The following is a 27,767-nucleotide window of genomic DNA, read 5'->3' on the forward strand; positions in this document are numbered from 1 at the left end:
GGGACGTCGTGGGTCGGGGAAAATTTCCTTAGTGCGTGCGGACTGGAGTAGGATGCTACGATGGCGATTCAGTGTATGGTTAATGTTTGGGATATTACCAGCGAATGTTACTGTTAAGTTTATGGTATCATTTGTTAGTTGTTGTTTTTTTCCTTTGCGAATTAAGCTTTGGCGATCGGCTTTCCGAGCCTTGTTCAGAGCGTCTTGGTCTAGGTTGTTTGTTTTAGTTGGTTAAGATTCCTTCCCAGGTCATCATCGCTTGAGCAGATTTTCCTGTATCGCAGAGCCTGGCTGTAGGGGATAGCCAATTTGGAGTGTCGTGGGTGGCAACTGTTGTATGGCATACACTGCTGGGAATCCGTGGGCTTACGATAAAGAACCACCAGTGCAAACACCATCAGTTATTTTAACTTGCACATCCAGGAAGTTAACTGTGTTGCTGAGTAGGTATGGGTGAACTTTATACAGTGATGGGACAGGTTGATCTCGCGTATAAATTTTGGCAGGTCACTTCCTGAGTGCGCCAGATCATATGCCATCAAGATAGCGCTTGCAAAGAGAAGGCTTTAGTTCGCGTTCGTTCAAGAGCTTCTCTTCTAAAGCGCAAATGAATAAATTTGCATAATTAGGTGCCACTTTGGTTCCCATAGCCGTGCCGTTGATTTGTAAATATTGTTTTCCGTTCAATTCCAAGTTGTTGTTTTTCAGAATCAATTTTTATAGCGTGGGCAGGACACATGGATCATATGGGGTTTCCGAGTATTTGGAAAAGGCAGCCTGTGGTGCGGATATACCGCCTTCGTGCGGGATATCAGTATAAAGGGCGGACTCCGGATCCGGATTCCGCGGATGTCGGATTCCGCGGGAGAGGGTATTCGTACAGTGTCACATCTTTTTAGATGATTTTAAGAATATTCAATTTTGAGTGATGTCCATGTCATTTTAAGTGATGGGATCAGCGTCAAGAGCGTGGTAGGATGTAGTACATGCTAATTGTCGGAGTCCCTCACCGATGTATTACTGTTTATCCATTACAACAATTTGCACCACCTTGATCTGCTCTTTTTATGAATAAGTCTTTAGCGGCTTTCGGGTTAGATAGGCTGCGTTGCTCAGCATTTGTAAGATTTGCTTTCGTTTTGCGGTAAGAAGTATTGTTGTACGCGGCAATGATGTCATTTTGTACGGCTTTTATATAGATGTGCAAGGCTTTCTCGTAGTTAGGTTCCGGTGTAAAATACCCACTTGTTCTGTCCCCTCCTCGGATTCAGCTCCCTGGTATAGTGCTACTGTTAGGCGACTTCGTGCCAAGAAGAAGCGATTATTCCGTTTGGCTAAAACTTCTAACTCTTCACGTGCCTGGAATCGCTATTATTTAGCTGAGAAAAAATTTACGAAGTGTGTAAAAGCAGTCTAAAGCTTCCTTCTATAACCACACGTTGCCATCACTCCTAGAACACCAACCAAAACAATTTTGGCGAACTATTTCCCCACATGTTGTTACCCCTACAAGGCTGCTTGACAGTACTGGTGTGAAGGCCCCGGACGAAGATTGTTCCTCTATCCTAAACCGATACTTTGCGTCCGTATTCACACGTGAGGACCTTACACTTATGCCTTCATCCCCTTGCTACAACTTCCCCCGAATGGAGGACCTATCCTTTACCTACCGCGGTATATTAAAACTAACTGATAACAGTAAAGTTTCCTCCTCCTGCGGTGCCGATGGAATAACATACAAAATAAAAAAAAAAACACTAAACAGTTCTCAGCCAAGTTTTTAACGCTTATATTTAACCAATCACATTCTACGGGGGATATCCCATCCGACTGGCTTATCTCGAAGGTAATTCCGATTTTCAAGTCTGGCGAAACAGTGAAACCTCATAACTACAGGCCCATTTCTCTCACAAGTATACCTTGTAAATTTTTTGAGCATATAATAGTGTCTCACTTAATGACGTTCCTTGAAACAAATGAGTTCTTCTACCCTTTCCAACATGGGTTTTGGCGTGGCTATTCATGCGAGTCCCAACTGCTTGGTCTAACACATGACTTATTGAGCAGCATGCATGGCGGATGCCAGGTTGATGCAATATTTATTGACTTTGCTAAAGCATTCGACAGGGTCCCACATGCTCGCTTAATATCAAAACTTTCCGGATTGAACATCGACCCGCTCGTCCTTACGTGGATACGGAACATTTTGAGTAACAGAAAGCAATTCGTGTTGGTTAACAATTCCCCGTCCTCATTAGACCGAGTAACTTCCGGAATCCCTCAGGGTCCGGTTATTGGCCCCCTATTATTTCTCATTTACATTAATGACCTTCCATCTGGATTGACATCTCGTATTCGCCTATTTGCTGATGATTGCGTCATTTATCGTTATATATCAAGTTCGCCAGAACAAATTGCGCTCCAAGATGACCTTCATAAGATCGCTTCCTGGTGCTCCTCATGGCAGTTACCTATTAACGCCGATAAATGTAAATCAATGTCGTTCACGCGGTCCACCCCCACAATGTTTCAATACTCTTGTGGTTCGTCTCTGCTTGAACACGTTACCTCATATAAGTACCTCAGGATTCATCTAAGTAGCAAGCTTTCTTGGTCTCATCACATCTCTCAGACTATAGCTGCCGCTAATCGAACCTTGGGATTCCTTCGGCGGACTCTGAGACTGGCCCTAGTGTCGGTGAAAAAGTTAGCCTATACGACAATCGTGAGGCCAAAGCTTGAATATGCCGCGGCGATATGGGACCCTCATCACGCGTACCTCATACACTCTTTGGAGAAGGTTCAAAACCGGCCGCCCGGTTCACAGCCTGTGACTATCGTCCCGACAGCAGTGTCTCTGCGATAAAATTGAAGCTCCGTTTAACCGCATTGACCCTTCGTCGTAGGATTTCTGCCCTGCTACTTTTTCACAAAACCTTCCACAATAGCTTCCTCTACTCCTCTATACTGCTGCCCCCTAGCCATATATCTCACCGTGTGGATCATGTGTTTTAGGTTAGAGAATACCGATGTAATACTCAGCGTTTTTCCGAGTCTTGTGTTCCGCGAACTTCACGTTGGTGGAACGATCTTCCTCGTGACATTGCTACAATTAGTGATCATTTGACTTTTAAGCAAGCAATCCACGATTTATTCTGCTCGCCCTAGTTAATCCTCTTCTTACTCATAACTTTTTGCGCTTTGCTGTTCGTGCCTTGTGACCTGTACAGATATTTTTGCCCATTGTATTTTTTTTTGTGTATTTTATGGGATGTATCACGTGCCTGACTTTTTCTTATGTTCATTTGCCTCCTTTGTTCTGTTATGTTCCACTCCGTCATGTTGTACCCGCTCTGCGGGCCTTTGACGTACATACAATAAATAAATAAATAAATAAAATCAGAACATAGCTTAAAGGGATGAGGGGCATGGTCAGGCATGTCATGGAAAAGCTTTCAGACGCATTCTTCTTGCAAATCTATCTAAGTCGAGATGCAGTTGATATTCGTTTACCGTATTACTGTTAAGGCCGAAGGACAGACCGCGGTTAACGAGCGAGAATTCAGAGTCTGTAATTGTGCGTGATGACAAATTAACAACATTGTGGGTTGCGGCTATACGGCGCTGTTGGCGCTAACGGGCGAATTAGCATCTGGGCGGTTATGTGTTTGGCTATGTGGACTTAGTGAAGGCGTACCTGCGTTACTAATAATTTGCTGCTCCTCATTACGGTTAGACAGCAAATCAGGATCTGCAATTCATCTGGTCGCTGGCCAGCTTATTTAGCTTGATGTTACGAGTCGCGCTTTCTTTGTTTGCAACGAACTGTGCCAATTCTGATTGATGGTCGACGGTTAAAGGCAGTAAATCGTGGATGATTTTGGTGTCAAATGAAATTTGATCGGAGACTTGGTCACAGTGCGAGATTAGGATATCGATTAGGGCATTAGAGGCGTCACGAAGGGCATCATTCCACCTATCTCGAAGGGTGTTGCAAAGAGGGAAAGTTGGTTTTAGTCTAATTGTAAGGCTCCTGGGGGGTTTATTTTCGTCCTTGTAAAGTTGTAACGTGGCGCGGTGGGATTTGCATCTTACTAATTTATCGGATAGCTGCGTAAGATTGAAGAAATCTTTAGCACTAGGGGTTGGCTCATGGTCAGGATGAGAAAAAATATGCTCACCTGCGGTTAGTCAGTCTTCTCTTGGAGATCTTGTGATCCGTCCACGATGTCGTCGTTCGAGGGTGGCTGCCTCCTGGTGTGTAGGCCGCACAGGGTCAGACATGACCGGGACGTTAACTTGGCGTTGTGGCAGTCATCGTAGCAGGTAGGGAAGCAGATCCTGGAGGTGGTGGCTGATGGTCCGCACTCCCTCGTAGTTCGGGTGAAGATCATACACTGCGATGACCTGGGTGGGGTGCCGTATGCGGAAACGGTGGCCAAAGTAGTACATGTCCGCGGATTTCCGGCAGAGCTGCACTACTTGTCGGTTGATGGCGAACGATCAGGGGATACATTGGTACACATACATTGGGATACATCAGTTCCCACATAGTTATAAAAAGTTCTGCCTTCGCGAAATACGGCTCCGCCGTGTTGCGTGGCGTAGACCACTTCAACGAAGCAAGGAACGAATTCAACGAATTTTGTTTAGTGGGAGTCAATGAGAACTGTTGATTTCCAATTTATTTAATGAGATCCGACGTGTTGTGTATTACAGACTGCGCCAATAGAAGGAATGAGGAACTGGCCTAATGTGTATCAATGAGAAAGTGCTTTCCAATTGATATGATGGGATCCCACATGTTGCATTACCGCCACTTCAATAATTGAGAAGTCAGTTGCTAATGAAAGGAGAGTAATGGTGCGCAACTGTACATCATCACTCTCAAATTAAGTAGTAATATATGATCAGGAGCAACGCTGTACTGTCATGTTGAGGATGAACTAATTCGAACCAATTCAAACAAATGAAATTCCAGGACACGAACCGTATCGAAAATATTGCAAGTGAAATTTAAATGAAAATTTGGAATTAAAATTTATTCCGAACCATTCCGAACTAATCGACTGAGGAGGCGAAGAGACCGTCGGCCGCGACATCGCCAAGAGGACGCGTCGCAATACAGGGTGTTACCCTATAAAGGTCTACCCGTGCCGCCATGCCGTATTCGCCAATTACTCAATGTAGGTGGCACATTGTGCGATCTTTATACAAAGCTCATCACAAAGCAATATTTTCACATCTACTGTATTTTTATATGTCTAAGAATAAATGTTCACGTGGGAACGGTATTTTGCGTAATACATTTTTACAGTGAAAACATGCTTTCTGATGCAACAGAGTGGTCACTACACATTCAAAAAGTGCATCGGCAATGACAATTTGAATGTGACCTTAATGGGATGGTGGTGGTGATGAAAGGGCTTGCCGTTCTCGGCCTCATAGACGTGGGCAACGTCACGACTGACGCCCTGGAGAATGTGCGTCCTGGGCCGACTTGGACCATAATGGGAAAATTCTTGCTGCTGTACATTTGGCCAATGGGAAAATAGGCTGGCCTCAAATGGGTGCGACTGAGCCCGGTGCCACTTCGTTCAGATCGACATTTACAATGATTTCTCATTGAAACCCACTAAGTTCGTGTTGTTTTCAATATGGTTTTTGTCCAAAATTGTCGATTCGGAATGCGAAATTTTGGTCACATTCAATAAGAATTGTGAATGTGATATCCACTTAAACCGAATGAGATTTCTGGTCTAGTTTGAATTGGACTGTTTCCAGCAGGGGGGAGGGGGAATGTCGTAAACTGTCTCACACCCATGTTTCATCGAAATGCTGCACGGCTGACCGTTTGGCAAGAATTTAATGACGTTATGCACTTAAAGCAGTAAGTGCACCCGTCTGAGAGGGGTACAAGACGAAACTGCGTAAGACTCTACAATGATGTGCTTTTTCGGGTCTCCCGTTGTGCAGGACACGGTCAGTATACCGGCTTTTATCAGCGCTCTACAGGTCTCAGAGGTTTCAATTTATACCTCCCTAATTTAAGCCACCGGTATCGGCTTTTGCACATCGAAAGGTGTTTACGATAATGGTACCGAAAACATGGCAAGCCGGTCTTTGTTTCGTGTTTGTTTCTTCGCAGCGGGTGACGTCACATAGCCAAGCTTGGATTTAGCGAGTTGATTTAACTTGAGGAAAATAATCGTTAAAGTTAGTAGCTGCAGATAGGCCTTTTAGATGTACACTACTCTTTCTTTTTTTTTTTCAGTTCTTTGTTAGCTGCGCCCACATGCTGAAGAGAGCACAACACTGTAAGGAAGACGAGAAGAGCTACGCTTTAGAACACCTGCTTTTTCTGGTTCGTGATTGGGAGTTTGTGGACGAGATCCCGTATGGCTTCGATAAGGCTGGAGACTTCATCGCCCAGTGGCTGACGCCTGATCACTCCGCGCCGGATAGCCTTAATAATACCCGAAACGAAATTACAAGATGCATAAAAGACATCTCTAGTTTTTTAATGCCGCACCCAGGGCACCAAATCAAAGAGCTAACATTCAACGGAGGAACACACGGTAAGTAAGGAATTCTCATTTATGTTTCCACTGTATTCAATGTCAACTTTTCATTTATTTCTCAACACTGAGCGCGTACGTTGTACATGACATGAGGAAGGTGGAACTGGCTTTAGCAGCACCACGTTCAGTGCGGCATGCGTAATCGACCGACAGCAAGTTTTAAATAATTAATGAAAATTTGTTCTATATTTGAAAAGAAAAAAAAAAAAACTCTAGTGCGATGATTAACAACCCTCTCGGGTACCTTTATGTTGTCTCTTTGCGCTGACCCCTCTGTTCGTTTCAACTCGCTAGCGGATGGAACATGAGTGAAAGCAGTTTTCTTGATATTAGAACAGTCAAACAGACGACATCGTTCCGTTCCTCCCGTAGTTCGTACTTCTATAGGCGACTACCACTCTTTGAATCGTTCGTATTTGATGTGTTCAAGAGTTTCTAGTGCAGCTCCTGAAACGTAGAAATTCTTCTGTGTTGCGGAACTGACCAATGTTTAAAGCGACATGTGGACCGCGAAGAAGACTTTCTGGAGGAAGTGTGGACACTTATTTAACATTGGCTTAGCTTACTTTGTTGGAAAGAAAATCATAAAGTAATTTACAAACAGGTACAATTACGGTCTCACTGCAACAAATCGGGCACTACACCAGAGGCGGACCCAGACCCCGGGTTCGGGGGGGGGGGGGGCGGTTTCTCGGGGGGCCGGTTGTCAAAGCGCGCAATCGAGCGTATAAACTGACGTTCTGCAGTGGAGGGCGATGGTCCCTCTCCGGATCCTTCCAAATACAAAACCTTTCGCGACTGTTTTCATAAACTATTCACTCTGCTGGACAACAAAAAGTAGCAAACGGTACCTAGTATCGGTATTTGACTGCGCGAAACTTGACTGAGTGCACAGTGTTTGCTTACGTCGAAACTACGCCGCCTTAGCTTTTCTAAATCTTTCTGGGTAATTTCAATATTTGTCTGCATTTGATTAAAGCTCTGTAAGCTGACGTTACGACAAAGAGTGAGGACCATTCCTCCTCAGGACAAATACCAAAATGGGAGTCTGTGAATGGTGAAAGCCATTCTTCCTTAAAAACCCTAGACAAACCACGCATCGCGAAACAGCCACAGCTGATTTTTTCTTGGTTCCGTTTCTGTGATTGAAATAGTCGAAGGGAAACGTTTATCCGTTCGGATCGAGTTTAAGTTCGACGATAAGGGTCCAGTTGTGGTTCAGCTCCGGAATGCAGCTATAATGGTTCGAACCGTTGTGTTTTTTTTAGAAGGGTTCGGTTCACGAACCGGTTGAGGAAGGGAAAGAAGCACAACCAACAAGTTAAAGCACATTTCCTGTTGTGTTGTACAGTGATTGAAGCAGACAGGAAGACGGCAACGGCCATTCAAGATTTTTAAACAGTTTGCGCAGAGTGAAAGACAAGATTAGTAGTGCTTACGACATCAGTATAACCATGAATTACCGGTTGTGGGTTGTCTGCATCAGCACGTAGCTCATGTCGCTGTGGTGAACAAACCTCCCGGGTTGTTCGCCTAACCTCGACAAGGATATAACAGTCACCCAAGCGTGCTCCTCGGCCTCATTCATTTAAAGGGACAGTCTGGACCCTACATGTGACGTAATTAGGCCTTATCAGATGATTCCTTATATCTTCCCATGCCACTATGGAAAATATTTCGTTTATATTCGGCTCTGAGAATTCATAATGGCATTTTCAACTTGTTTCTTTTGCCCTCGACTGAAAGCCGCACTTCCCAAAGCAGCAAATTACTCCCAAATTAATCAGCAAACGAGCTTCATGGTAGTTGGATTGAAATGGTGCGATTCTGAGCCTGTGGTCTTTGTGCAATATACCCGTTACCGTTAATGACTGACCACCCCCTCGCTACCATGGTGCCGGCAGAGCAGCAGAGTGAAGTGAAGCAAGACAGAGCACGGGAAAGTGCAAGTGCAAACAGAGAGTGCCACTCATTTTCTATCTATTCACGATTTTTAAATATTATGCATATTGTTACAAATATTGCTTTTGACGTTTTTTATTGTTTCACACGCTCATATAGAACGGGCTTAGTATGTTATGTACATTCTGACCTGCATGAGGGTGACTACCCTTTATTTTCTAAAAGGCTCATGTAAGTTCGCACCTAACATCGCATCTTGGGAGCTTATCCTGCAGTCCTACACACGGATACGAGCTGTAGTTCAGCTCATATAGTTCGCCTTCGCAATGCACTGCGCAAGGACAACAGAAGATGAAACCAGGATACAAACGAAGAAAAGAAAATTTCGAATACCGAAAGTCGCACAGTCGACGACATATTTATTTATTTATTTATTTATCTTTTCGCCACGAAGGCATTACAGTATCGGGGATAAAAAAAGGAACGTGACGATATAAACAAGTGTTATACACACACGTCACAACATTGATACTACAAATTAGTGACCAACGAAGAGTAACAGTGAGTAAAACGTGTCAACGCAATTTGCATGAACACCATCACGAGATAGTCCATTCCAATCGGATATCGCTCTTGGAAAGTGAGAAGGTTTAAAAACATCCTTGCAACGAGCATATTCACGGACTACTTTTTTCAGTGATCACTCTTAGTAGCACATAGGTAGGTTGAGTGAAGTAACGTGAAGGGTGCGGGCAAGCCATACCGTGATACAAAAAGTAGAAGAAACTTGATCTTAAGTTCATCCTACGTCCTGAGAAGACGTCGCAACGCAACATGGCCTTGGGTTGGGACACCCAACAACCCTTTTCTCTCCCGTGACGAGAGCAAAGAAACCAAGCAGTGTTATTTTTAGGATTCCGCGTTTTCTACGTTTATTTTTGGGCGGATTCGGCGAATGTTTTCGATGTTTATTGATTTTCGCGAAATCGGAGTTTTTTCTATGTTTTTCCTTGCCTGTACATGGTTTACCCGACAGTTATCGCCGAATAGCAATTAGAATGTAATTTCAGTGCTGTGCGCGCCTAATGCAGCCCTAACAACAACAACCAATTCGAATTACCAGTTTTACGAAGTACCAGTCCGAATTGTGTAAGTGCTGCAAGAAATGACCGGAAGGCGTTTGTTCACCTTGTTCGTTATGAGGATTCTTCAGAATCACGTGGCGCCGCGATTGCTCCGATATGCGCGTCGCACCCCTTCCACAGCCCACATTAGCCGTCACGCGACAATACTTGCATACGACAACATCTTCCTTCCCTGAGAGTTCAAGATCTTGATTTTCGCAAACGTTGTCCGAGGCGCTCTTCCTTTTTCGTCCCATCTCGGGTGCCGCACGTGGAAAGTGGAGGGGTATGTACTGTCGTAACATCTACAGTAAACAACCAAAAATGCGACATTCTTCTTGACGTCACGTCCGTAAACGGTTCACAAGTGTGGTGTGGCACATACAATGGCAGAAGAATGAGATCACGAGCTGCGCATCCGATCCGGGACAAAAAGATTGACGCTGGAACACTCAGTGTTATCGCAGGTCATCCAACCATAGGAATACCAAGAAAAGAACCGTAATAAACGAAAGTCTGCTTGGCATGTTGGAATGTTAATCTGGGCATGTGCAGCAATTTATCTGTCATAATTCCTGGCATGTTCCTTTGTATTGGATGTTTTGCGAATAAAACCGAATAGGGAAAAATTTACCCGGCGTATGTTTTTCGTTGTTTTTGGATTAAACCCGAATGCACGGAACCTTAGGTGTTTTTTGTACTTTTCTCGAGTAGCGCAGAGGACACGCCAGACTCTCACTGGCTTCATAACTAAGGACACTATACCGCCGGAAGCCCCCTGGTCTCTCCCGGTACCGCCCACGTTTGTACGCCTCCCAAACCTTCTGCAAAGAAGAGATAGGTCCCCCCTCAAGTCCTCCGAGCCATTTTCATGCTCTGGTAGACGAGAAGTTTTCTACGTTTACGGCAGCATATACTGATGGCGCATCCCGAAACAACAAGTCCGCCTCAGCCTTCGTCATTCCATCCGAAGGCGTCGTGCACGGAAGACGCCTTTCACATCCAACCTCCTCCACAGCTGCGGAACTCTATGCCATCCTTTTCTTTCTACAACACATCGCTGATTTTCCACCCCGGGAATGGGCAGTCTTTACAGACTCCAAATCTGCATTTCAAGCAATTGAAACTTCCGGCATACGAGGCCCATCCGCACCCCTAGTCCTCCGACGTGTTAATGGCTTACCACACTATCTACGCCGCAGGGCCACAGGCTAGTTCTCCAGTGGGTTCCAGCCCATTGTGGTGTCGTGGGGACGAGCAGGCCGACAGCGCCGCAGAAGCAGCACTCTCGTCTCGGAACCGGACCCGTATTGTTCTGCTCAGAGGAGACCGCCCGTTCAATTCTGCGACGTCTAGTGACACCCCTGGCTTCCCGCCAACGGACAACCGACATTCTTCCCCGCTCTATGTTGAACAGAGTTGATCCCATGCTCGCTTTCCGGATGCCACGAAACACATCTCGTCAGGATGCTGCATTAATCCACCGCATGCGCCTCGATGTGGCCTTTACAGCTCAGTGGCGTTACCGCTTGAGACAAATTGATTCTCCCACCTGTTGCCACTGTGGTGCTCTTGAGGATCTGGAGCACATTCTTCTTCATTGCCCTCACTACGAACCTTCCCGAATCACACTCTCCGAGTCTCTTCGTCAGCTGGACTCTCGCCCTTTCTCCCTACCGAAATTGCTTGGTCCCTGGCCCAATCCAGCCCAGCAACGCTCTGCGCTCAAAGCTCTTCTGACATTTCTGGACACCATCGGACTTCGATCGTTATTGTAAAGGGGCTCGTTATTTTATTCCCCCCATTCCACCAAGCACTGGGGTAGAGTATCGCCTGTTGCGATGAAACTCCCCACTCTCCAAGGCCGAAAATAAAGTTGTTGTTGTTGTTTGTACTTTTTCTATTTGACTCATGCATCCAACAGAAGGAGTGCCCCATAAAACACGTGCATTCGTGCCAGCTGACCAGCCATTGACAACCGCGCAAGGGTAGATTACGGTTGTCCACTCTCTCTCTCTCTCTTCATAACGAAATAAAAGCCTTGACGTCTGCGCACAAGAGTGAAGGAAAGGTTGTCTTTACTGGTTTGAGCAGCGTTTTTGAAATTTCCAGTTAGCATTCTGAGCCAGCGACTGGCCTTGTTGGTTGCGAAACGAATATGTCTATTCCATTTAAGATCCTCGGAGAAAATAAATTCCAGGTACTTGTATTCATCAACATTCCCCAGTATTGCATTGCCTACCCTATAAGTCGCGTGTGTAGAGTTCACGCTCTTCGCAAATGATATAGACCTGTACTTGCACAAGTTCTAGGGTAACTCCCAGTCGGCGGACCATTTAAAAATCATATCAAACTGTAATGCAACCATATCATTATGTAAAGTAAGCAGTGTGCAATATTTGGCGAAGCTTTGATGATCATTATCACCTTCACATCATCTTCAATGATATCGCTAATATAAACAAGGAACAAAAGTGGTTCAAGGATTGATCCCTGCGGGACACCTTGACACCATTCCACTTGACATGCGGGACACTTGATTCCATGACGCATACCTGAGATTAAAAAATCATTAATTACGACAGATTGCCCGCGCTTATCCGCGTAAGATTTGAGCCACGAAAGTACATTGTAAGGGTTCAACGTGGAGAGTTTCTACAAAAGCAGTGAATGGGGAACAAGGTCGAACGCTTTCCTGAAGCAAAACAATACTGGATTTGTATGCCCACCGTTGTCAAACGAAGACGACAGATAAAAATGAAAATCAACAGGCTGGGATACGGTGAACATCTTAGTCGAAACCCATATTGGGCTGATGTAAAGAACCCATTGCGAGAGAACTTTTCGATTAGGTCGCTGTATGTTGCTGTTGTATAAATATATATATATATCATGTTCATATATGTATATCTATGAGTATCAGTTTCTCTGCGTGCAGTCATAGAAGCCTTCTTAATCTGTAATTTTGAATTTCAAACACGTCTAGTATCATTTACTTGTTTCTTTAACGGCTTGTTTCCCTTCATTATAATTCACTGGCTTGCACTGCGGCATTGAGGAGTGCTCAGTCACCCTCCCGGGTGTATATCGCTCGCTGAGTGACCCCTGGTTTGCCGATTCCGAACGATGCGCAGCTACCCAGGGCTGACGAGCCGCAAACACGGCGAAACACGTGTCCTCTGGTGCTGTCGCATCGTTCCATGTGTATTTGTTTCTCGGCGTGCAGCCACAGAAGCCATCTTAATCTGTAATTTCGAATTTCAACACGGCTAGTGTCGTTTACTTGTTTCTTTAATGGCTTTCCCCCTCATTATAATTCACTGGCTTGCACTGTGGCATTGAGGAGTGCTCAGTCACCTCCCCAGGCGTATATCGCTCGCTGAGTGACCCCTGGTTTGCCAATTCCGAACGATGCGCAGCTACCCAGAGCTGACGAGCCGCAAACACGGCGAAACACATGTCCTCTGGTGTTGTCGCGTCGTTCCATGAGTATCTGTTTCTCTGCGTGCAGCCATAGAAGCCATGTTAATCTGTAATTTTGAATTTCAAACACCTCTAGTATCATTTACTTCATTTTAATGGCTTTTCCCTCTTTATTATATATATATATATATAATGTTTGCAATTCAAGCGTGCCACAATCCCAGCTGGGACGGCTGTTTCGAGCTTCTTGGCTCTCATCGGCACAGTGTAGGGATGTGACACGTTCTTTGGTCGGCACAAACACTGTGTCTCTGCAAGACATCAATGTTCCAGGGTGTTAGCAACATCCCTGGAGGCCGCAGTGCAAAGCCAGTAAGCATAGATACAAATATAAAAATGAGCAAATGCTCCATGGCTGCACGTGAGGAATATGTTTACAATTCAAGCGTCCCACAATCCCAGCTCTCGACGGCCGTTTCGAGCTTCTTGGCTCTCATCGGCACAGCGTAGGGATGTGATACGCTCTTGGGTCGGCACAAACACTGTGTCTCTGCAAGACATCAATGTTCCAGGGTGTTAGGAACATCTCTGGAGGCCGCAGTGCAAAGCACGCTTGAATTGTAAACATGTGTAAACACGTGCAGCCATGGAGCATTTGCTCATTTTTATATTTGTATATGTATATATATATATATATATATATATATATATATAGTTGTGGAAGGAAAAATACACGGACAACAGATTTTAGGGAAGTTAGAAACACTAGTTCAGTTAATGGGCAGAAATTAAAGTTGAATGAGAAACGGGGTCGACGTTTCGACAGTAGCACTGTCTTCCTCAGGACAAAAGATGCCCAGGGGGTTACAGATTGCTTAAATAGGTTTGGTGTGTGACGTCATCATCGGTACAAGGCACGCCACAGGCGATTGTCGGTGAGTCAGGTTCGCGAATATTTCAGGAGGTCAAGTCCGGGTGGTGAGGTCATTCTCCTTTAGTCCCTCTCCGTATTTGGGGAAAAACATTCCTAGGCAGGGTGAGTGCCGCTTCGGACTTTGCTGAAAGAAAGAAAAAGGAAAGAAAGGAACGGAAAGAAAGAAGCTCAACTAGGCGGCCAGATTTCCTACCGTTGACAGTGCTCCGAGATCTTCGTTAATGGTTGATTGGAACTTGTGAATGAGATAGGATTCGCGTTGTTCTCTGCACCGATCTGAGCTAAAATTTGACTGGAGAATGAAAACTGACACATTATTTAGGGAATGACCTGGTTGTTTGAAATGACGAGAGACCGGGAGGTTTGGCTTTTTTGTAACGTCAGACCGGTGGTTGTTGAACCTGATCTGAAATTATGTTTTGGTCTTACCTGCGTATTGTGCTTGGCGCATGTCGCACTGAATGACATAAATGACGTTAGATGAATTACAGTCAAAGTCACCATTAATTTTGAATGAAAAATTAGAATTAGTGCTTTTAAGTACTTGGGCGCTTTGCATTAATTTGCATGTCTGACACCTGCGACCATCGCACGGGCGGCAACCCGTTCCTGGATGTTCTGGCTTGCTAACCTTAGAGCTAATTAGATTACCGTGCAGGTCGCGTGCGCGCCTGTACGTAACATGCCGTGGCTGAGGAAAAATTTGTCCCATGCGCTCTGATTGGAGAAGGATGCTGTGGTGACGGTTTAGTATACTGTTAACGCTTGGAATATTGCTGCTAAATGTTAAAATGAGGTTTACGGAACTATCATCAATCATGTGTTTGTGGTTTTGGAACAGGGCTTTGCGATCTACTTTATGGGCTCTGTTTAGTGCGTCGTCAACCAAATTAGGTGGAAATTGGCGATCGATGAATGTTTGTTTGAGTTCAGCTAGATTGCTGCTCAGGTCGTCGTCACTGGAACAGATACGCCTGTACCGAAGTGCCTGACTGTAAGGGATGGCAATTTTAGTATGACGCTGGTGACAGCTGTTAAATGCTAGGTACTGTTGAGAGTCCTTAGGTTTACGGAACAGGTTTGTGGACAAGACTCCGTTGGTTAACTTTACCTGGACGTCTAAGAAGTTGACAGTGAAAGCGGAATACGAATGGGTGGGCTTGATGGCCGGATGTGCTTGGTTAAAGTCGCCGATAAATGTGATTACGTCTGTGAGGGAAGAACGAGGCGCCCGCTCTGCTTCCGAGAGGAAAAGGTTTAATTAACTAAAAACCGAAAAGCAATATGGCGAATATAGGCCCGTGACCACGAGACCCACCTCGACCTCCTTTAATCCGCAACATCATCCCCGGCCGCGGGTGACGAGACGTCTGCTTCCAAACGGCAAAGCCTTTGAACTGGACGGGTTATGGTAGTGCCGCTTGCGAGACGTACTGAGCATGCCCGCACTAACCCATCTCTCCCTCGTACCAACTTCGCTATGCGTCCGAGCTTCCAAAAAGGGGGACGGACATTATCTTCCGGAAGCACCACCAAATCCCCTTCCTTGAAACGACTTTGGGTAGGAGACGCAGTCACGTGGGCAGACCTCAGCTGCAGAAGGTACTCGTATCTCCAGCGCTTCCATAAGAGTTCCTTAGCCTTCAGCATTTCTCGGAAGTTGTGCCGGAGGTCCTCCGCGTCAGGCTGTGAGGTGGCAGCGTGTTCGCCCGGTAGAGAGATGGCTCGTTTGCCTATGAGGAAGTGGCTTGGCGTGAGGGGTACGAGTTCCTCGACAACAGATGCGACGTGGGTTAACGGGCGGGAATTTACGAGAGCTTGCACCTCGCATAGGGTTGTAGTTAGGTGCTCGAAAGCAAGGCGGCTTCTACCGAGACATCGCCTTAGAGCAGCCTTCACGGTGCCGATGAGGCGTTCCCACCATCCGCCCCACCAAGGTGCTCGCTCGACGATGAACCGCCACTGTATACGGCGCTGAGTTGCAAAATCTTGTACATCAGCTGTTGTGGGCGCAGACAAGATGGCTGCGCACTTGTGAAACGTTCGGGCGTTGTCTGATAGACCAGGGTGGGCACACCACGTCTTGAAACGAAGCGACGGAAGGCCATTAGAAAGTCTACAGCGTTCATAGAAGATGCGAGCTCTAGGTGGATGGCTCTGGTGACGCCACACGAGAAAAGGACGATGTATGCTTTTCCTGATGCGGCGTTCGTGATGAACAGCGGCCGTGCGAAGTCCAGACCAACTACCGAGAAAGCGTTGGCCTCTGTGATTCTCTCGCGAGGGAGGGGGGCCGTTGGAACGCTAGCGAGTTCTGCGCGCTGCAGGCGGCAGCTGAGGCAGGAGTGTAGGACGCGACGAACCGTCTGGCGTGCCCGGAGGATCGAAAATCGGTTCCTGACTTGGGTGATAGTATCTTGTACTCCGGCGTGCAGGGCTTGTCGGTGAGCGTCGACTATTACGAGATGCGTAAAGTGATGCTTGGATGGCAGAAGAATGGGGTGCTTTATGGCGTCGACCACGTTCAGTTGATGAAGACGGCCGCCGACGCCATGATGCCGTTGGCGTCCAAAAACGGTTGGAACGCATGTAGGGACGATGATGGTTTGACGACGTTGCCTTTGCTGAAAGCGGCAACCTCATGGGGGAAAGCCTCAGCCTGCACGCGACGGATCCAAAAGTTCTCAACATGCGTGATTTCCTCAAGTGTGAGTGGGCCAGACACGGATGGTCTCGCAGATCTAGCGTTGTTCGCAAATCTCAGCAAAAAAGGCGGTGACCCGAAGGAGCCTGGATAACGTCCCGTAGTCCGTGATTTCCATCCATTCTCCAATTCCGACGACTGCCGAAACGGAAGCATGTTTGAGCGCAGCTGGACATTCACTTGCTGGAGAGGCTCTGTCATCGGTTAATCGTACCCATGGCTGGCAAAGCTGGTTTTCTGTACTTACGAAGGTGCCAAACGACGATGAGAGCCAGCCGGGACCTGTCCACCACAATCTGCAGCACTTCAGAGTGGTAGCGGATACGTCCCGAGTGAGCAAATCAGCGGGGTTGTCACTACCGCTGCAGTGGAACCATTGATCAGTGCGCGATGAAGACAAGATTTCGGTTATTCGAGACTGAACAAATTGCTGGGTTTTGCTGCCAGATCCATGAATCCACTGAAGAGCGATGATGGAATCTGTCCAAAAATGTACTGTCACTTGACTGAGAGTCTTCAGCGCTGAAACGTGACGGTAGAGACGTGTAGCTAAGAGGCAGGCGAGGAGCTCGAGACGAGGCAACGACACCTGTTTTAACGGTGCCGTTGGGAGAAATACTCCGCAAGTGTATGGCAGTGCCATAGGCTTTCGGACTGGCATCTGCGAAACAGTGCACATCGACGGGTGAGTTATCTTCAGGGAGAGCGCAACGCGGGAGTCTGAACAGGTTCATTCTCCCAGGCTGACCTTCCACTTCTCCCAGATTACGTTGTCTGATTCGCTAACTGGTTGGTCCCACGATAGGCCATTGCGCCACAGGTCTTGAAACAGAATTCTCGCAGATATAATGACAGGTGCGATGTACCCCAAGGGGTCATACACAAGTGAAAGTGCTTTCAGGACAGTGCGCTTCGTGGCAGGGTGTGCGACGGCGAAGACTGCTGCTCGAGTCGTTTTGAGAAGAAGACCGTCCGTACTGCGATCCCAATATAGGCCGAGAACCTTGACGATGGGGTCGCCGTCGGAGGCGTTGTCATAGGACGTGCCGTCCATGAGAAATCTCTCGCGCAGGACCGGAGAGTTTGAGGTCCACTTGCGAATATCCATTCCAGCGGATTTCAATATTTCTACCGTTTCTTGGTATACCTGCAACGCATCACTGTATGACGTGCAGCCGACGACCAGATCGTCGACATAAAACCCCGTCCGGAGGCGGGATACGGTGTTGGGATAATCCGAGCAAACTGGCTCAAAGTGGTTTTGCAGCGTTGCTGCTAGCAGAAATGGACTCGAAGTAGCTCCGAAAGGGACTCTAGTCATCCGCCACTCGACAAGTTCGAGATTGCTGTCGTTGGATGCCTGCCGTACATCCTTTACCCACAGAAAGCGAAGGAAATCTCTGTCTTCGGGGCGAATGATGATTTGCAGGTATGCCTTCCTGATGTCGGCGGTTAAAACCGTGGAGCTGCAGCGGGACTGCAACAGAAGATGTAGCAGTCTGCGTTTACCTCCGGCCCTTTCATCAGGAGAGTGTTCAACGATTGCTGACCTGGCAAGTGGGACGACGCATCAAATACAACGCGGAGTTTCGTGGTGACCGCCTCTTGTCGCACAACCGCGTGATGGGGCATGTAATAAACGTTTTCTTGGCGGCTGTGATCCCCATTACCTTTTCAGATGACCTTCGTCAAAATACTCACGTATGACCTGTCATACTGAGACAGCAATTCTGGGTCGAAACGAAACCGACGTAATTGCGAGAGGAGGCGCTGTAGAGCCGTATTCCTGTTATTGGCGCAAGCAGGGAGCCCTAGTTCTGGTTTAACCATTAGCGGGACGACGTTGCGACCGTCATATTGGCGTACATGGCTTGTAAAGTAGGCGGCCGCAAAGTCATCGTCGGGATCAGGAACCGGATCGCTTATGCCAAGGGCATCCAAGCGCCACGCTTCCGAAGGGTCCATGTGGTCGAAGAATTCTTGTTCCTCGCAGGAAAGGGAGAGGACTGATACCACGGTGGACAGTGTTCGACTGGGTGACCGCTGGACTCCCTGAACGACCCATCCGAAAATGGTCTCCACCGTGACAAGATCGCCAGGTAGACGTTCCACTCGGCCGGTGACCAGCTTCCAATAGTAATCGGAACCCACCAGCAGAGCGATGTCCGTGGTGCAGCTCGTATCGGCCACTTCGAGGCCTCGCAGCGAGAGAAGGCTCATGGTTACGTCGTCCAAGGCTGGCGTAGACACGCGGCATAGTTCAGAAATGCCGAGGGCTTCAAGCTCGATGAACGACCGCGAATCCGAGATGGCTTCGAGGCGGACTTGCACCCGTTCGCAGTGGAATCTTCTGGGGTGGCGCGTACGTGCGAAAGAGAACACGGAGGGTCCTCCTCACCAGTGATTTGGCACCCTAGCTCCTTCAACAGATCGCGACGTATAAACGTTTGTTGACTACCTGTGTCAAGAAGCAGCCGAATTCGCTTCTTGCCTGCAGGTCCTTCTGCCCAAACCGAGACTGTCTGAAGGCGTCCATTCCAGATTTTGCATGCACGTTCGAGGGTGATGAAGACATGACAGTCTGTGAGACGACGTGTCCAACACTTCGCGCGGTGCCCCCATGTCTGCAGTCGCGGGGAGAGTGGTCGAACAACGCTGAGCCTCCGGACGTCTTTGAATGTCACACAATATGGAAAGGTGATGTCCGTGGCACTTCGAACAAGACAACCCAGCCGCAGATCGGCAAACCCGTGAAAAATGTCCGGATTTGCCGCACCTGAAACATCTTCCCGGTGTAGACAAACGATGGCGCATATCGGCTGCCGGTAAAACCGCCGTGCAGGACTGCAGCGGATGGTCCGGAGAGTGACACAAGGGACAGGGTGATGAACGTGCTTCAGCAGTCCGCTTCGGAGGTGCGGCGTTTGCAGCGGCTAGGGCAGCGGCAGTAGGAAGCCGAACCGGCTCGTTAGGACTCTTGCTGCGAGCAGCCGACGCTGGCGAAACTGCCCGAGTTAGCAACACCTCTTCCCGAGTCTCCACCTGCACCTGAAGAAATGATAGCAGCGCCTGAAGATCCTCGGCGGCCTTGTCTATCCCAGTGCTTTCATTGTTGCCTTGGGGTTGAGGTACTGCGGCTGTATCCCTTCTCCGCTGATGAAAAAGGACACAGAGGTTTTCGGGCAAGCATCGTGTCCTTACATCGTGTCCTTACAGCATATTTGTCCTTAGTTACCCCCAAAGAATCCAACGCTGCCATTCGAATGGTCACATCGTCATGAAGACGTCGGAGCTGGGGAATGTTCTGGGAATTCGAGATGGGACGAAGAGCAAGCAAATGGTCGATGTGCTCCGCCGTAAGGAGTTCCGGTCTACCGTACCTGTGTGTGAGCAGAGTGACCGCAGAGTCGTAGTTGTCGCCGCTGATCCTGATGCTTTCGATGGATCGCTTCGCGTCGTCAGTGAGGTAGGAGACCAAGTACTTAAACTTCTCGACCGGAGCCAGTGCTTGGTTGGAGTGGATGGTGGCATCAAAATGCTGCCAGAATTGTTGCCATTCCTGTAATTTTCGCGAAAACTTGGGTATCTGAAGCTTAGGGAGAGCGACGATTTTTTTTTCCCCGCACGACGCTGTTGATCCAAAGGTGCAACATTCTGCTGCTGGTGAAGCCTACGACGTGCCCTTGTGATCATTCCCTCGAGACATTCCTCGTACTGGAGCGCCCGTCAAGTTCCGCTCCCAGCTGATCTTCGTGGTTTCCTGGGCGATGCTGCTATCGAGGTCGTAGAGCGATTGCCGTTTTGCCACCAAATAGTCCAACGCAGCTTCAACCTCTTCGACGGACGAGTCCTGCTGCCCCAGCAGGTCGGAGAGCCGTGTCATGGTCCGCGTCAAGTGTGCACGTAGTCCACCTCTTGTACGCTTCAAGCGTTCCATGGCAGGTCACGACGAGATGACCTCCGAAGAGAAAGCGAAGGAACAGGCGGCCTACGTTCCCGGGTTTCGGCACCAGAAATGTGTGAGGGAAGAACGAGGCGCCCGCTCTGCTTCCGAGAGGAAAAGGCTTAATGAACTAAAAACCGAAAAGCAAAATGGCGAATATAGGCCCGTGACCACGAGACCCACCTCGACCTCCTTTAATCCGCAACAAGGTCATCTTCTGAGTGTGGCCACACCATAAAGATGTCGTCGAGGAACCGCTTGTAAAGCGTGGGCTTCTTTATGCGCTTGGTCAGAAATTCCTCCTCTAGAGCTCCCATAAAAATATTTGCGTAGTTTGGTGCCATTTTTGTACTCATAGCCGTGCCATTGACTTGCAACTAATGCTTACCGTCGAATTCAAAGTTGTTATTTTTGAGAATAGGATTGAGAAATGTGGATATGACACACGGATCGTAGGGGGTATCAGAATATTTGGAAAACGCCCTTTCAGCTGCAGCAATGCCATCTTCGGGGGGGGATGTTGGTATACAGAGATGAAACGTCTAGCGTGACTAGCAGACTGGAAGGAGGAGGTTCACATTTACATAGTATTTGAAGAAAGTGGTTGGTATCCTGAATGTAGGATGGTAGTTGCGGAGGTATATACTTGAGAAGGTGGTCTACAAAGCTTGAGATGTTCTCAGTAGCTGTACCGTTGCACGAAACTATGGGGCGCCCTGGATTTCCAGGTTGATGGATTTTAGGCAGCATGTAAAACCTGCCCGCTATGGGGTTTTTGAGGAGTAGATAGTCGTACAGGGTGGTATCTATAATTTTTCTTGCCTTTAGAGCTTTTAGACTGCGGATAACATCTGCTGTAATTTGCTCTGTAGGGTCAGCGTCGAGGAGTTTGTAAAAATAATGTGCACGATAGTTGTCGAAGACCTTCGTTAACATAATTGTTTTTGTCCATTACCACGATTGCACCGCCTTTATCAGCTTTTTTGACGACTAATATATATATATATGTATATATATATATATATATAGGGAAAAAGACGCCAGAGACTGAAGTAGGGAGTGGGGGAAAGTTATTTATTAAGCCGGCATTTAAAATAAGGGTCTGGGGAAGTCGACGTTTCGACAGAGGCTCCGCCTTCTTCGGGAGTAGCTCCGAGTAGAGCCCTGCAGGGGCCCGGGCCCGAGCCGGGCTTGTTATTGGATGTGTGCTCCCGGCCGGGCCGAGCCCGGGCCGACAAAATACGCTAGCACCACGGGCCGGGTCCGGGCCGTTAAAATACGCCACCATCGCGTGCCGACAGATATGTTTCCGAGAGTCAGGCCCGGCCGGGCCACGCAGCTAATTCCCCACAATGGAGATGCATTAGTTCATATCATCATGCGCTTGCGTCATTCCTGTGCATATTTTGCAAAGACAAGCAAGGCATTAGGCATATGATTTGACCCTCTAGAACATTCTGAAAGCCACTTTACATTGCTCCCCACTCCTCACATATTTCACAAGCACTTGGCAAAGCTCGGTGAGAGGGGTATGGACTGGGAGAAGGAGTTTGTCGACAGCGTCCTCTACCTCCGCAAAATCTTGACAGTGTAACGATAAAGCCCATGCCCGCGTACGTTCTGGATTTAATTTGGTCTGGTGCGGTTATGGTGTTAAACCACCATCACTTGTATGTTTGTCTTCTCTCCTTATAAATTTACTGATAAACTTGTTTGATAATCGCCAGAAACGCGTACGTCGCGGCTGGAAATACTAAGCTGGGATCTACTCGCCGGGTCAAGGGGTCGGGTCGGGCCGAGCCGGGCTCTAGTCACTGGGTCACCGGGCAGGGCGGGGTCGCGTAAAAATATGAATGTCCGGGCACGAGTCGGGCCGGGCCATTTTTCGATGCGCCCGAGCCGGGTCGGGCCCGGAAAAGTCGGCCCGTGCAGGGCTCTAGCTGCGAGTCCCCATCATAGTCCCGAAGAAGGCGGAGCCTCCGCAGAAACGTAGACTTCCCCAGACCCTTATTTTAAATGCCGGCTCAATAAATAACTTTCCCCCATTCCCTACTTCAGTCTCTGGTGTCGTTTTTTGCCCTATCTATATACAACATCCTGGTCCAGCTCTTTGGCTGCACGTATAGCACATGAGGCCCACCAAGGCCGAAACAGCCGTCCAGTACCGGCATGGCGACGTTTGACTTACAAACATATGCTATACGTGCAGCCAAAGAGCTCCTGCTAATTTCTTTCCCCCTTATACACTTGACTGGCTATGCACTGGGCTTTCAGAGGTGTCTTACGACACCCTGATGGGAGGCATCACGTGCCACGTGACCTTCTGACGCCATCCGCTCAAACGTTGCCTGCCTGCGTACTGCTGATGAGGCCCAAGAAGGCCGAAACAGCTGTCTGGTACTGGCATGGCGACGTTTGACTTAAAAACATATATATATTATATATATATATATGTTTGGAAGTCACAAATATATATATGTTTGGAAGTAAGTTTGTAAGGCAGGGTCTTTCACTCTGTAGTGACCCCTAATTATTAAATAATGTACTCGGGATGAAAATTAGAAACCTTCTGCGTCATACTTGTGAAGGAATTTACCGCCCAAACAGGTGGTTTCCATCAGTGTACCTAATTTATTTGTCAAACAAGCTTAATTAGCCATGGAAAGGAAACGTTATATTACGCTAATTAGAAAGCGCATTACCAAAACACACCATTTCAGTCACAAGTACAGGATTAGACGGAGAACCTTTTCATATGCATGCACAACATGCAAAGTTTCGCTCTCAGTTCCGTATGAACCTTTCCTCCTCTGATTGTTGCCTTTCCCTCCTCCGTTTAGGCAGTGACGTCACGTCGCCGGGGCTTCTGCGGCCGAGGAACTAGCGCTGACCTGTGAACTTTACAATTCGTTTATTTAATATCAACGCACTTTTCGGAGGGAAAAAAATAGTCAGTTAGATTTGCGTTCCTTTAGAAGTAGTGCACTGAACCGACAACACCGGCTCCTAAAAAATGAAGGAAGTCAGCGGCAGCATGGTGGCGTTGTAGCCTATTTCCTACCGTTTGTTCGCGCTTTGTTTCTACTAGAACGCCCCTGGCGATGAAACTCCCCATTCGTCGTGTTAAAAATAGTTGGTTATTAGATTGTGTTCGTATTCCATTTCCCAAATCGGCACCAGCAATGTGGTAGAGTATCGCTGTAAGATGAAAGGAAAAGGAAAACTGAAAAAGTTATCCAGTTGTAGGACTCGAATCCACATTCTCTGGATTACCGATCCAGTTCTCTATGAATTGAGCTAAGCCAACACACCTCCTCACCGACTTCAAAGGGCGCGTCATCTGAAGGGACAAACCAACTCTCTCACACGTCCTCCTTTCAATCTTACATTTTTGCTCACTCATACAACTCAGCATCCAGCCATCATTTGGAGTATTGCCCCTGGCGATGAAACCCCCAACCATCATCATCAGATAAAGGTGTTGTGCACTGCGTACCCACGGTACTCTACTGTATTCTCATATACAGGGTACATCTTTGCGGTAGACAGACCCCACACCACGTACCGCTGATGCAGCCAACCCGCACCGCAACCGCCGCTGTGTTGCCCTGTTGTACATAACACTCAGCATATACTGAAACCACCGACTGAGCCATAGACCGTTACCGACTGAGCTACCGAGGTCGGTAAAAGAGACATTTGTTTCTGGCGGTTCAATATATATGGTGAAGGCGTCTTGTTCATCGTCTTACAGTTCACCATTATCTGTTGTAGCGTAGCTGTGGTGGAACTCCTTGGCATAGTCTTACACGCACTTGAATTGAAAAAGTTTAGTCCGCACAGAAATCGTCCATAATTCGAGTTTCCTACATTAACGGGTCCATATTAGCGAGGCACGACAGTATATGTTATGTTTACTGCCACAATCATTTAAAAAAAACTCATAGCATTTTCATAACCATCTCTGGTTCTAAAGAGATGCAGTTAAATTGTGAATACATTCGAACAAGAACAAAACAACAACTTTATTACGGGATGATGGCTGTAGAGTTTCATAGCTGGGGCGATGCTCTACCCCATTGCTGGTGGTAATGCAGAAAATGAAATCATCAGCCCCAAGAGCAAATATCAAAGTTCATCATCAACTTTAATTAAAGCTAGCGATATCCTTCACACGAAATGATAACGCAAAAAATTACAGTATCAAACACTTAACCATGCGTTTGAAATAAGACGGTGTGGGAAATTACCGCCCACAAACCCTGGGAACGTCACCTAGCTACGGAAGGCCAGCTCAGTGCCCCTTCCCCGTCCTTCGTTATGTGGACCTTAAGAGCCAGAATTCGTCTGCTACTGCAATTCACCGTTCTGCCAATTCAAGAACCTGGAAATGACTGCAGCTCACCTAGAATATGTAGACATAAATATTTATACAAAAAGTGCAAGACGCTTTCCAGAATAGCACTTTTGAGAAAAACTAAGACCCTGTTTGCGCTTTATTTCCAAGTTTTCCCATTTGGTACGCGGGAATGTTAGATCACTATTCGCAGACAACACTGGTTCGTCTGCATGGCCACGACCGCTGAAAGTTTGTTTGTAATTGGCTATCGCCATTGAAAGCATAATGCTGATTGGCTGATTCTTAATCGTTACGTCACGTTGACGAGTGTGCAGGCTTCCTGTACCTAGGTGGTGTTGGCCTGGGTCGCTCGACTTCCAACCTGCCGACAACAACCGCAACCCCGAAAAACACAAATCAGTCAACGACAAAGAACAGCAAAAAGCGTTTTTCTTTCTTTTTTGTTTTTGCTTAAGTGAAAGAAGAAACGCTGCTGGCATTCCGTCGGTCCCGAGCAGCAGGCAAACCATTGCCAAGTCACTTTTCTTGGCAAAAATACGGCCATTCCGCACCCATACATAGGCATAGCCATTTGCGTTAGCGTGCTCTGTACTCAATCTCAGGATGTCTTTGTTTTGTCCTGTTAGATTTTCACAAACAAAAAGCTCCTGGTAGGGTTTTTCATTTGATACCTTTTTGATTTCAACTTTGGCTTTAAGCTATCCCTGTACAGCAGAACGCTTCTTAAATCTTATCAGGATGATGAGTTTGTTCTGAAGATCCTACTGGGAGTCCGTGGTAAGCTTCAACTTCAGTTTTGGATAGGGGCCGAACATTAATTTTTAGTACCAACTCATGCAGCGTCTTAGTAATGTCTTCACCAGGGCTCTTACATGTGAACTTCGCCGCACAGTAAACTCCTAGTCAACAATAATCTGGAATTATATCGTTATCTGTCCTGATTTGTTCAGAACGCGAGGCGTACGCCGTTTTTGCAACACTTATTGGGGTAGATAATGATATCATTGGAGATGGGTTGGCTAGGAGAGTGCTACGCGGTGAAGGTGCAGTTCTATGTTGAATCGGCGGCCGCGCCTGCTCGTTGTAGCTCATTGTCTTCTCCAGTTGCAAAATTTTATCTTTTCTTCTCAAAAGCACCTCTACATCGGGTAGCGTTTCGTCAGTTGCGTCGAACGTTTTGTCAGACGATGATCGTCTTGTCATTTCGCCTAGATGCGGCGATCGTCCCTGGCTAAATCAGAGAGGGAAGGAAAATTTAAGGGCGACTAATCTAATGAATGCGATGAGATTGCGTTGGCATAAGACATTTGTCTTACTTCTGATTGCTTCTCATACAGAATGCAAACCTCGACCACAGCCATTAGATACAGCACACCGCGTACACCACACCACACGCGGACATGGCTCATATGACATAAGCCACAGGGCATGACGCACAACCTCAGCCCGCTCGTGAAACTCTTGGACAAGGAAAGAGACAGGTCTGAACTTTTCCAGAGACGAGGCGCGACGGACAATACGACTCAATCTCCAGGCCGCTGTCACTCCACGCTTCCACTTGACGGGCACCTTGGTCATACCTCTATAATACGCCGGATTCTATTCGAAATGGGGCTTGTAAAGTTAACGAGTTTAAAAGGAAATCAAGCAACTCAGGAAAAAGGTGTTGACTCCAGGATATGACCCTGGAGCCAAGATTTCCCGTCATGGATGCGTACGCTACGCCGGCACAGCAGGATTTTCTCCTCAGCTAGTGTGCTCCAGAGTACATTTGGCCTTTGAGTGCCTTTTTCAAGTGTCTTGTAAGCGCCTCACGAGTCTTAAATACTTGACATATTTGCGTTTTGTAAACTTTGGCACTCAGAAGCTACAACTCCATGACGACGCGCTTGACCTGAGCGCTATTTTTGCGGAAAACTGTTTTCCCGACTTGTTTTGTGCATTGGATTCATGATGTTCATGTCGCACTTACAGGATTGCGTGAAGACTTCAAAACACAACTGGATAATCTCGTCTCTGTTCTTCTCTCTCCGGAGAACCTTGTACCAAAAATGCTAAATGGAAGGCCAGTAACCTGCGACGATTTTAAAGGTCTTCTCCTGGTAAGTCACTTTGCTCTTGTTTGACTTCCTGTATTGTTTGACACCCAACTTATAGTGCCAATATGAGCAGTGAGAGGACTCTACAAGCAAACCATACATGTGTAATCAAATAGACATAAGTTACACAATCTAGTACAATATACTGACCACGACCAGCCAACAACCCCTTTGGATGCCATTAAATTGCAATGGACCTCTACCGACGAAACGTCGCCGCGATGTAAATCACGACGTTGGTAGACATAACGAAACCAAAACAGAGCGGACGGAGAACACAGTCATTTCACAAAACCATGTTCCTACACTAAGGTACACGGGGCTTCTTTGTATAAGTGGCACACGCAAACGGGGTCACGTTTTTAGCCGCTTTCGTGTCTTCATTCGCGTTCCAAATCCACTCCCACCACGACGGAAAGAAAAGAAGGCTTCACCTCAACCGCTGCATCGTCTGAAAGTCATTGCCGTAATCTTTTGCGGAACATGGTTGTTATCACGACTTAGTTCGCTATTGCTTTGTATAATGACACCACATGCACTCCGAGAGGAACTCGTGCCTTCAGGCTCGAGAAGATGGAAGAGCCTGGTAGTCACCCTTAGATAGGGCTACCGGTAGTATGGACCAGAACACGACCATAATAATATGTAAAGAATTGCAACAAAAATATTACAGTATGAGATGCCACATCTAAACGTG

General features: G+C 47.2%; 1 protein-coding gene across 1 annotated transcript in view; it reads left to right on the forward strand.

Moving 5' to 3' along the window:
• LOC135376752 (atlastin-2-like) overlaps positions 1–27,073 on the forward strand; it is a gene marked incomplete at its 3' end in the record, with an annotated part of 85,252 nt that extends 58,179 nt beyond the window's left edge. Inside the window, exons 5-6 of the mRNA XM_064609234.1 lie at positions 6,275–6,578; positions 26,946–27,073. Coding sequence (XP_064465304.1) covers positions 6,275–6,578; positions 26,946–27,073 — 432 coding nt within the window. The remainder of the gene's footprint in view (positions 1–6,274; positions 6,579–26,945) is intronic.
• Between the last annotated feature and the right edge of the window lie 694 nt (positions 27,074–27,767).

The sequence above is a fragment of the Ornithodoros turicata genome, unplaced genomic scaffold (genome assembly GCF_037126465.1).
Source record: "Ornithodoros turicata isolate Travis unplaced genomic scaffold, ASM3712646v1 ctg00001270.1, whole genome shotgun sequence".
Classification (NCBI taxonomy): domain Eukaryota; kingdom Metazoa; phylum Arthropoda; class Arachnida; order Ixodida; family Argasidae; genus Ornithodoros; species Ornithodoros turicata.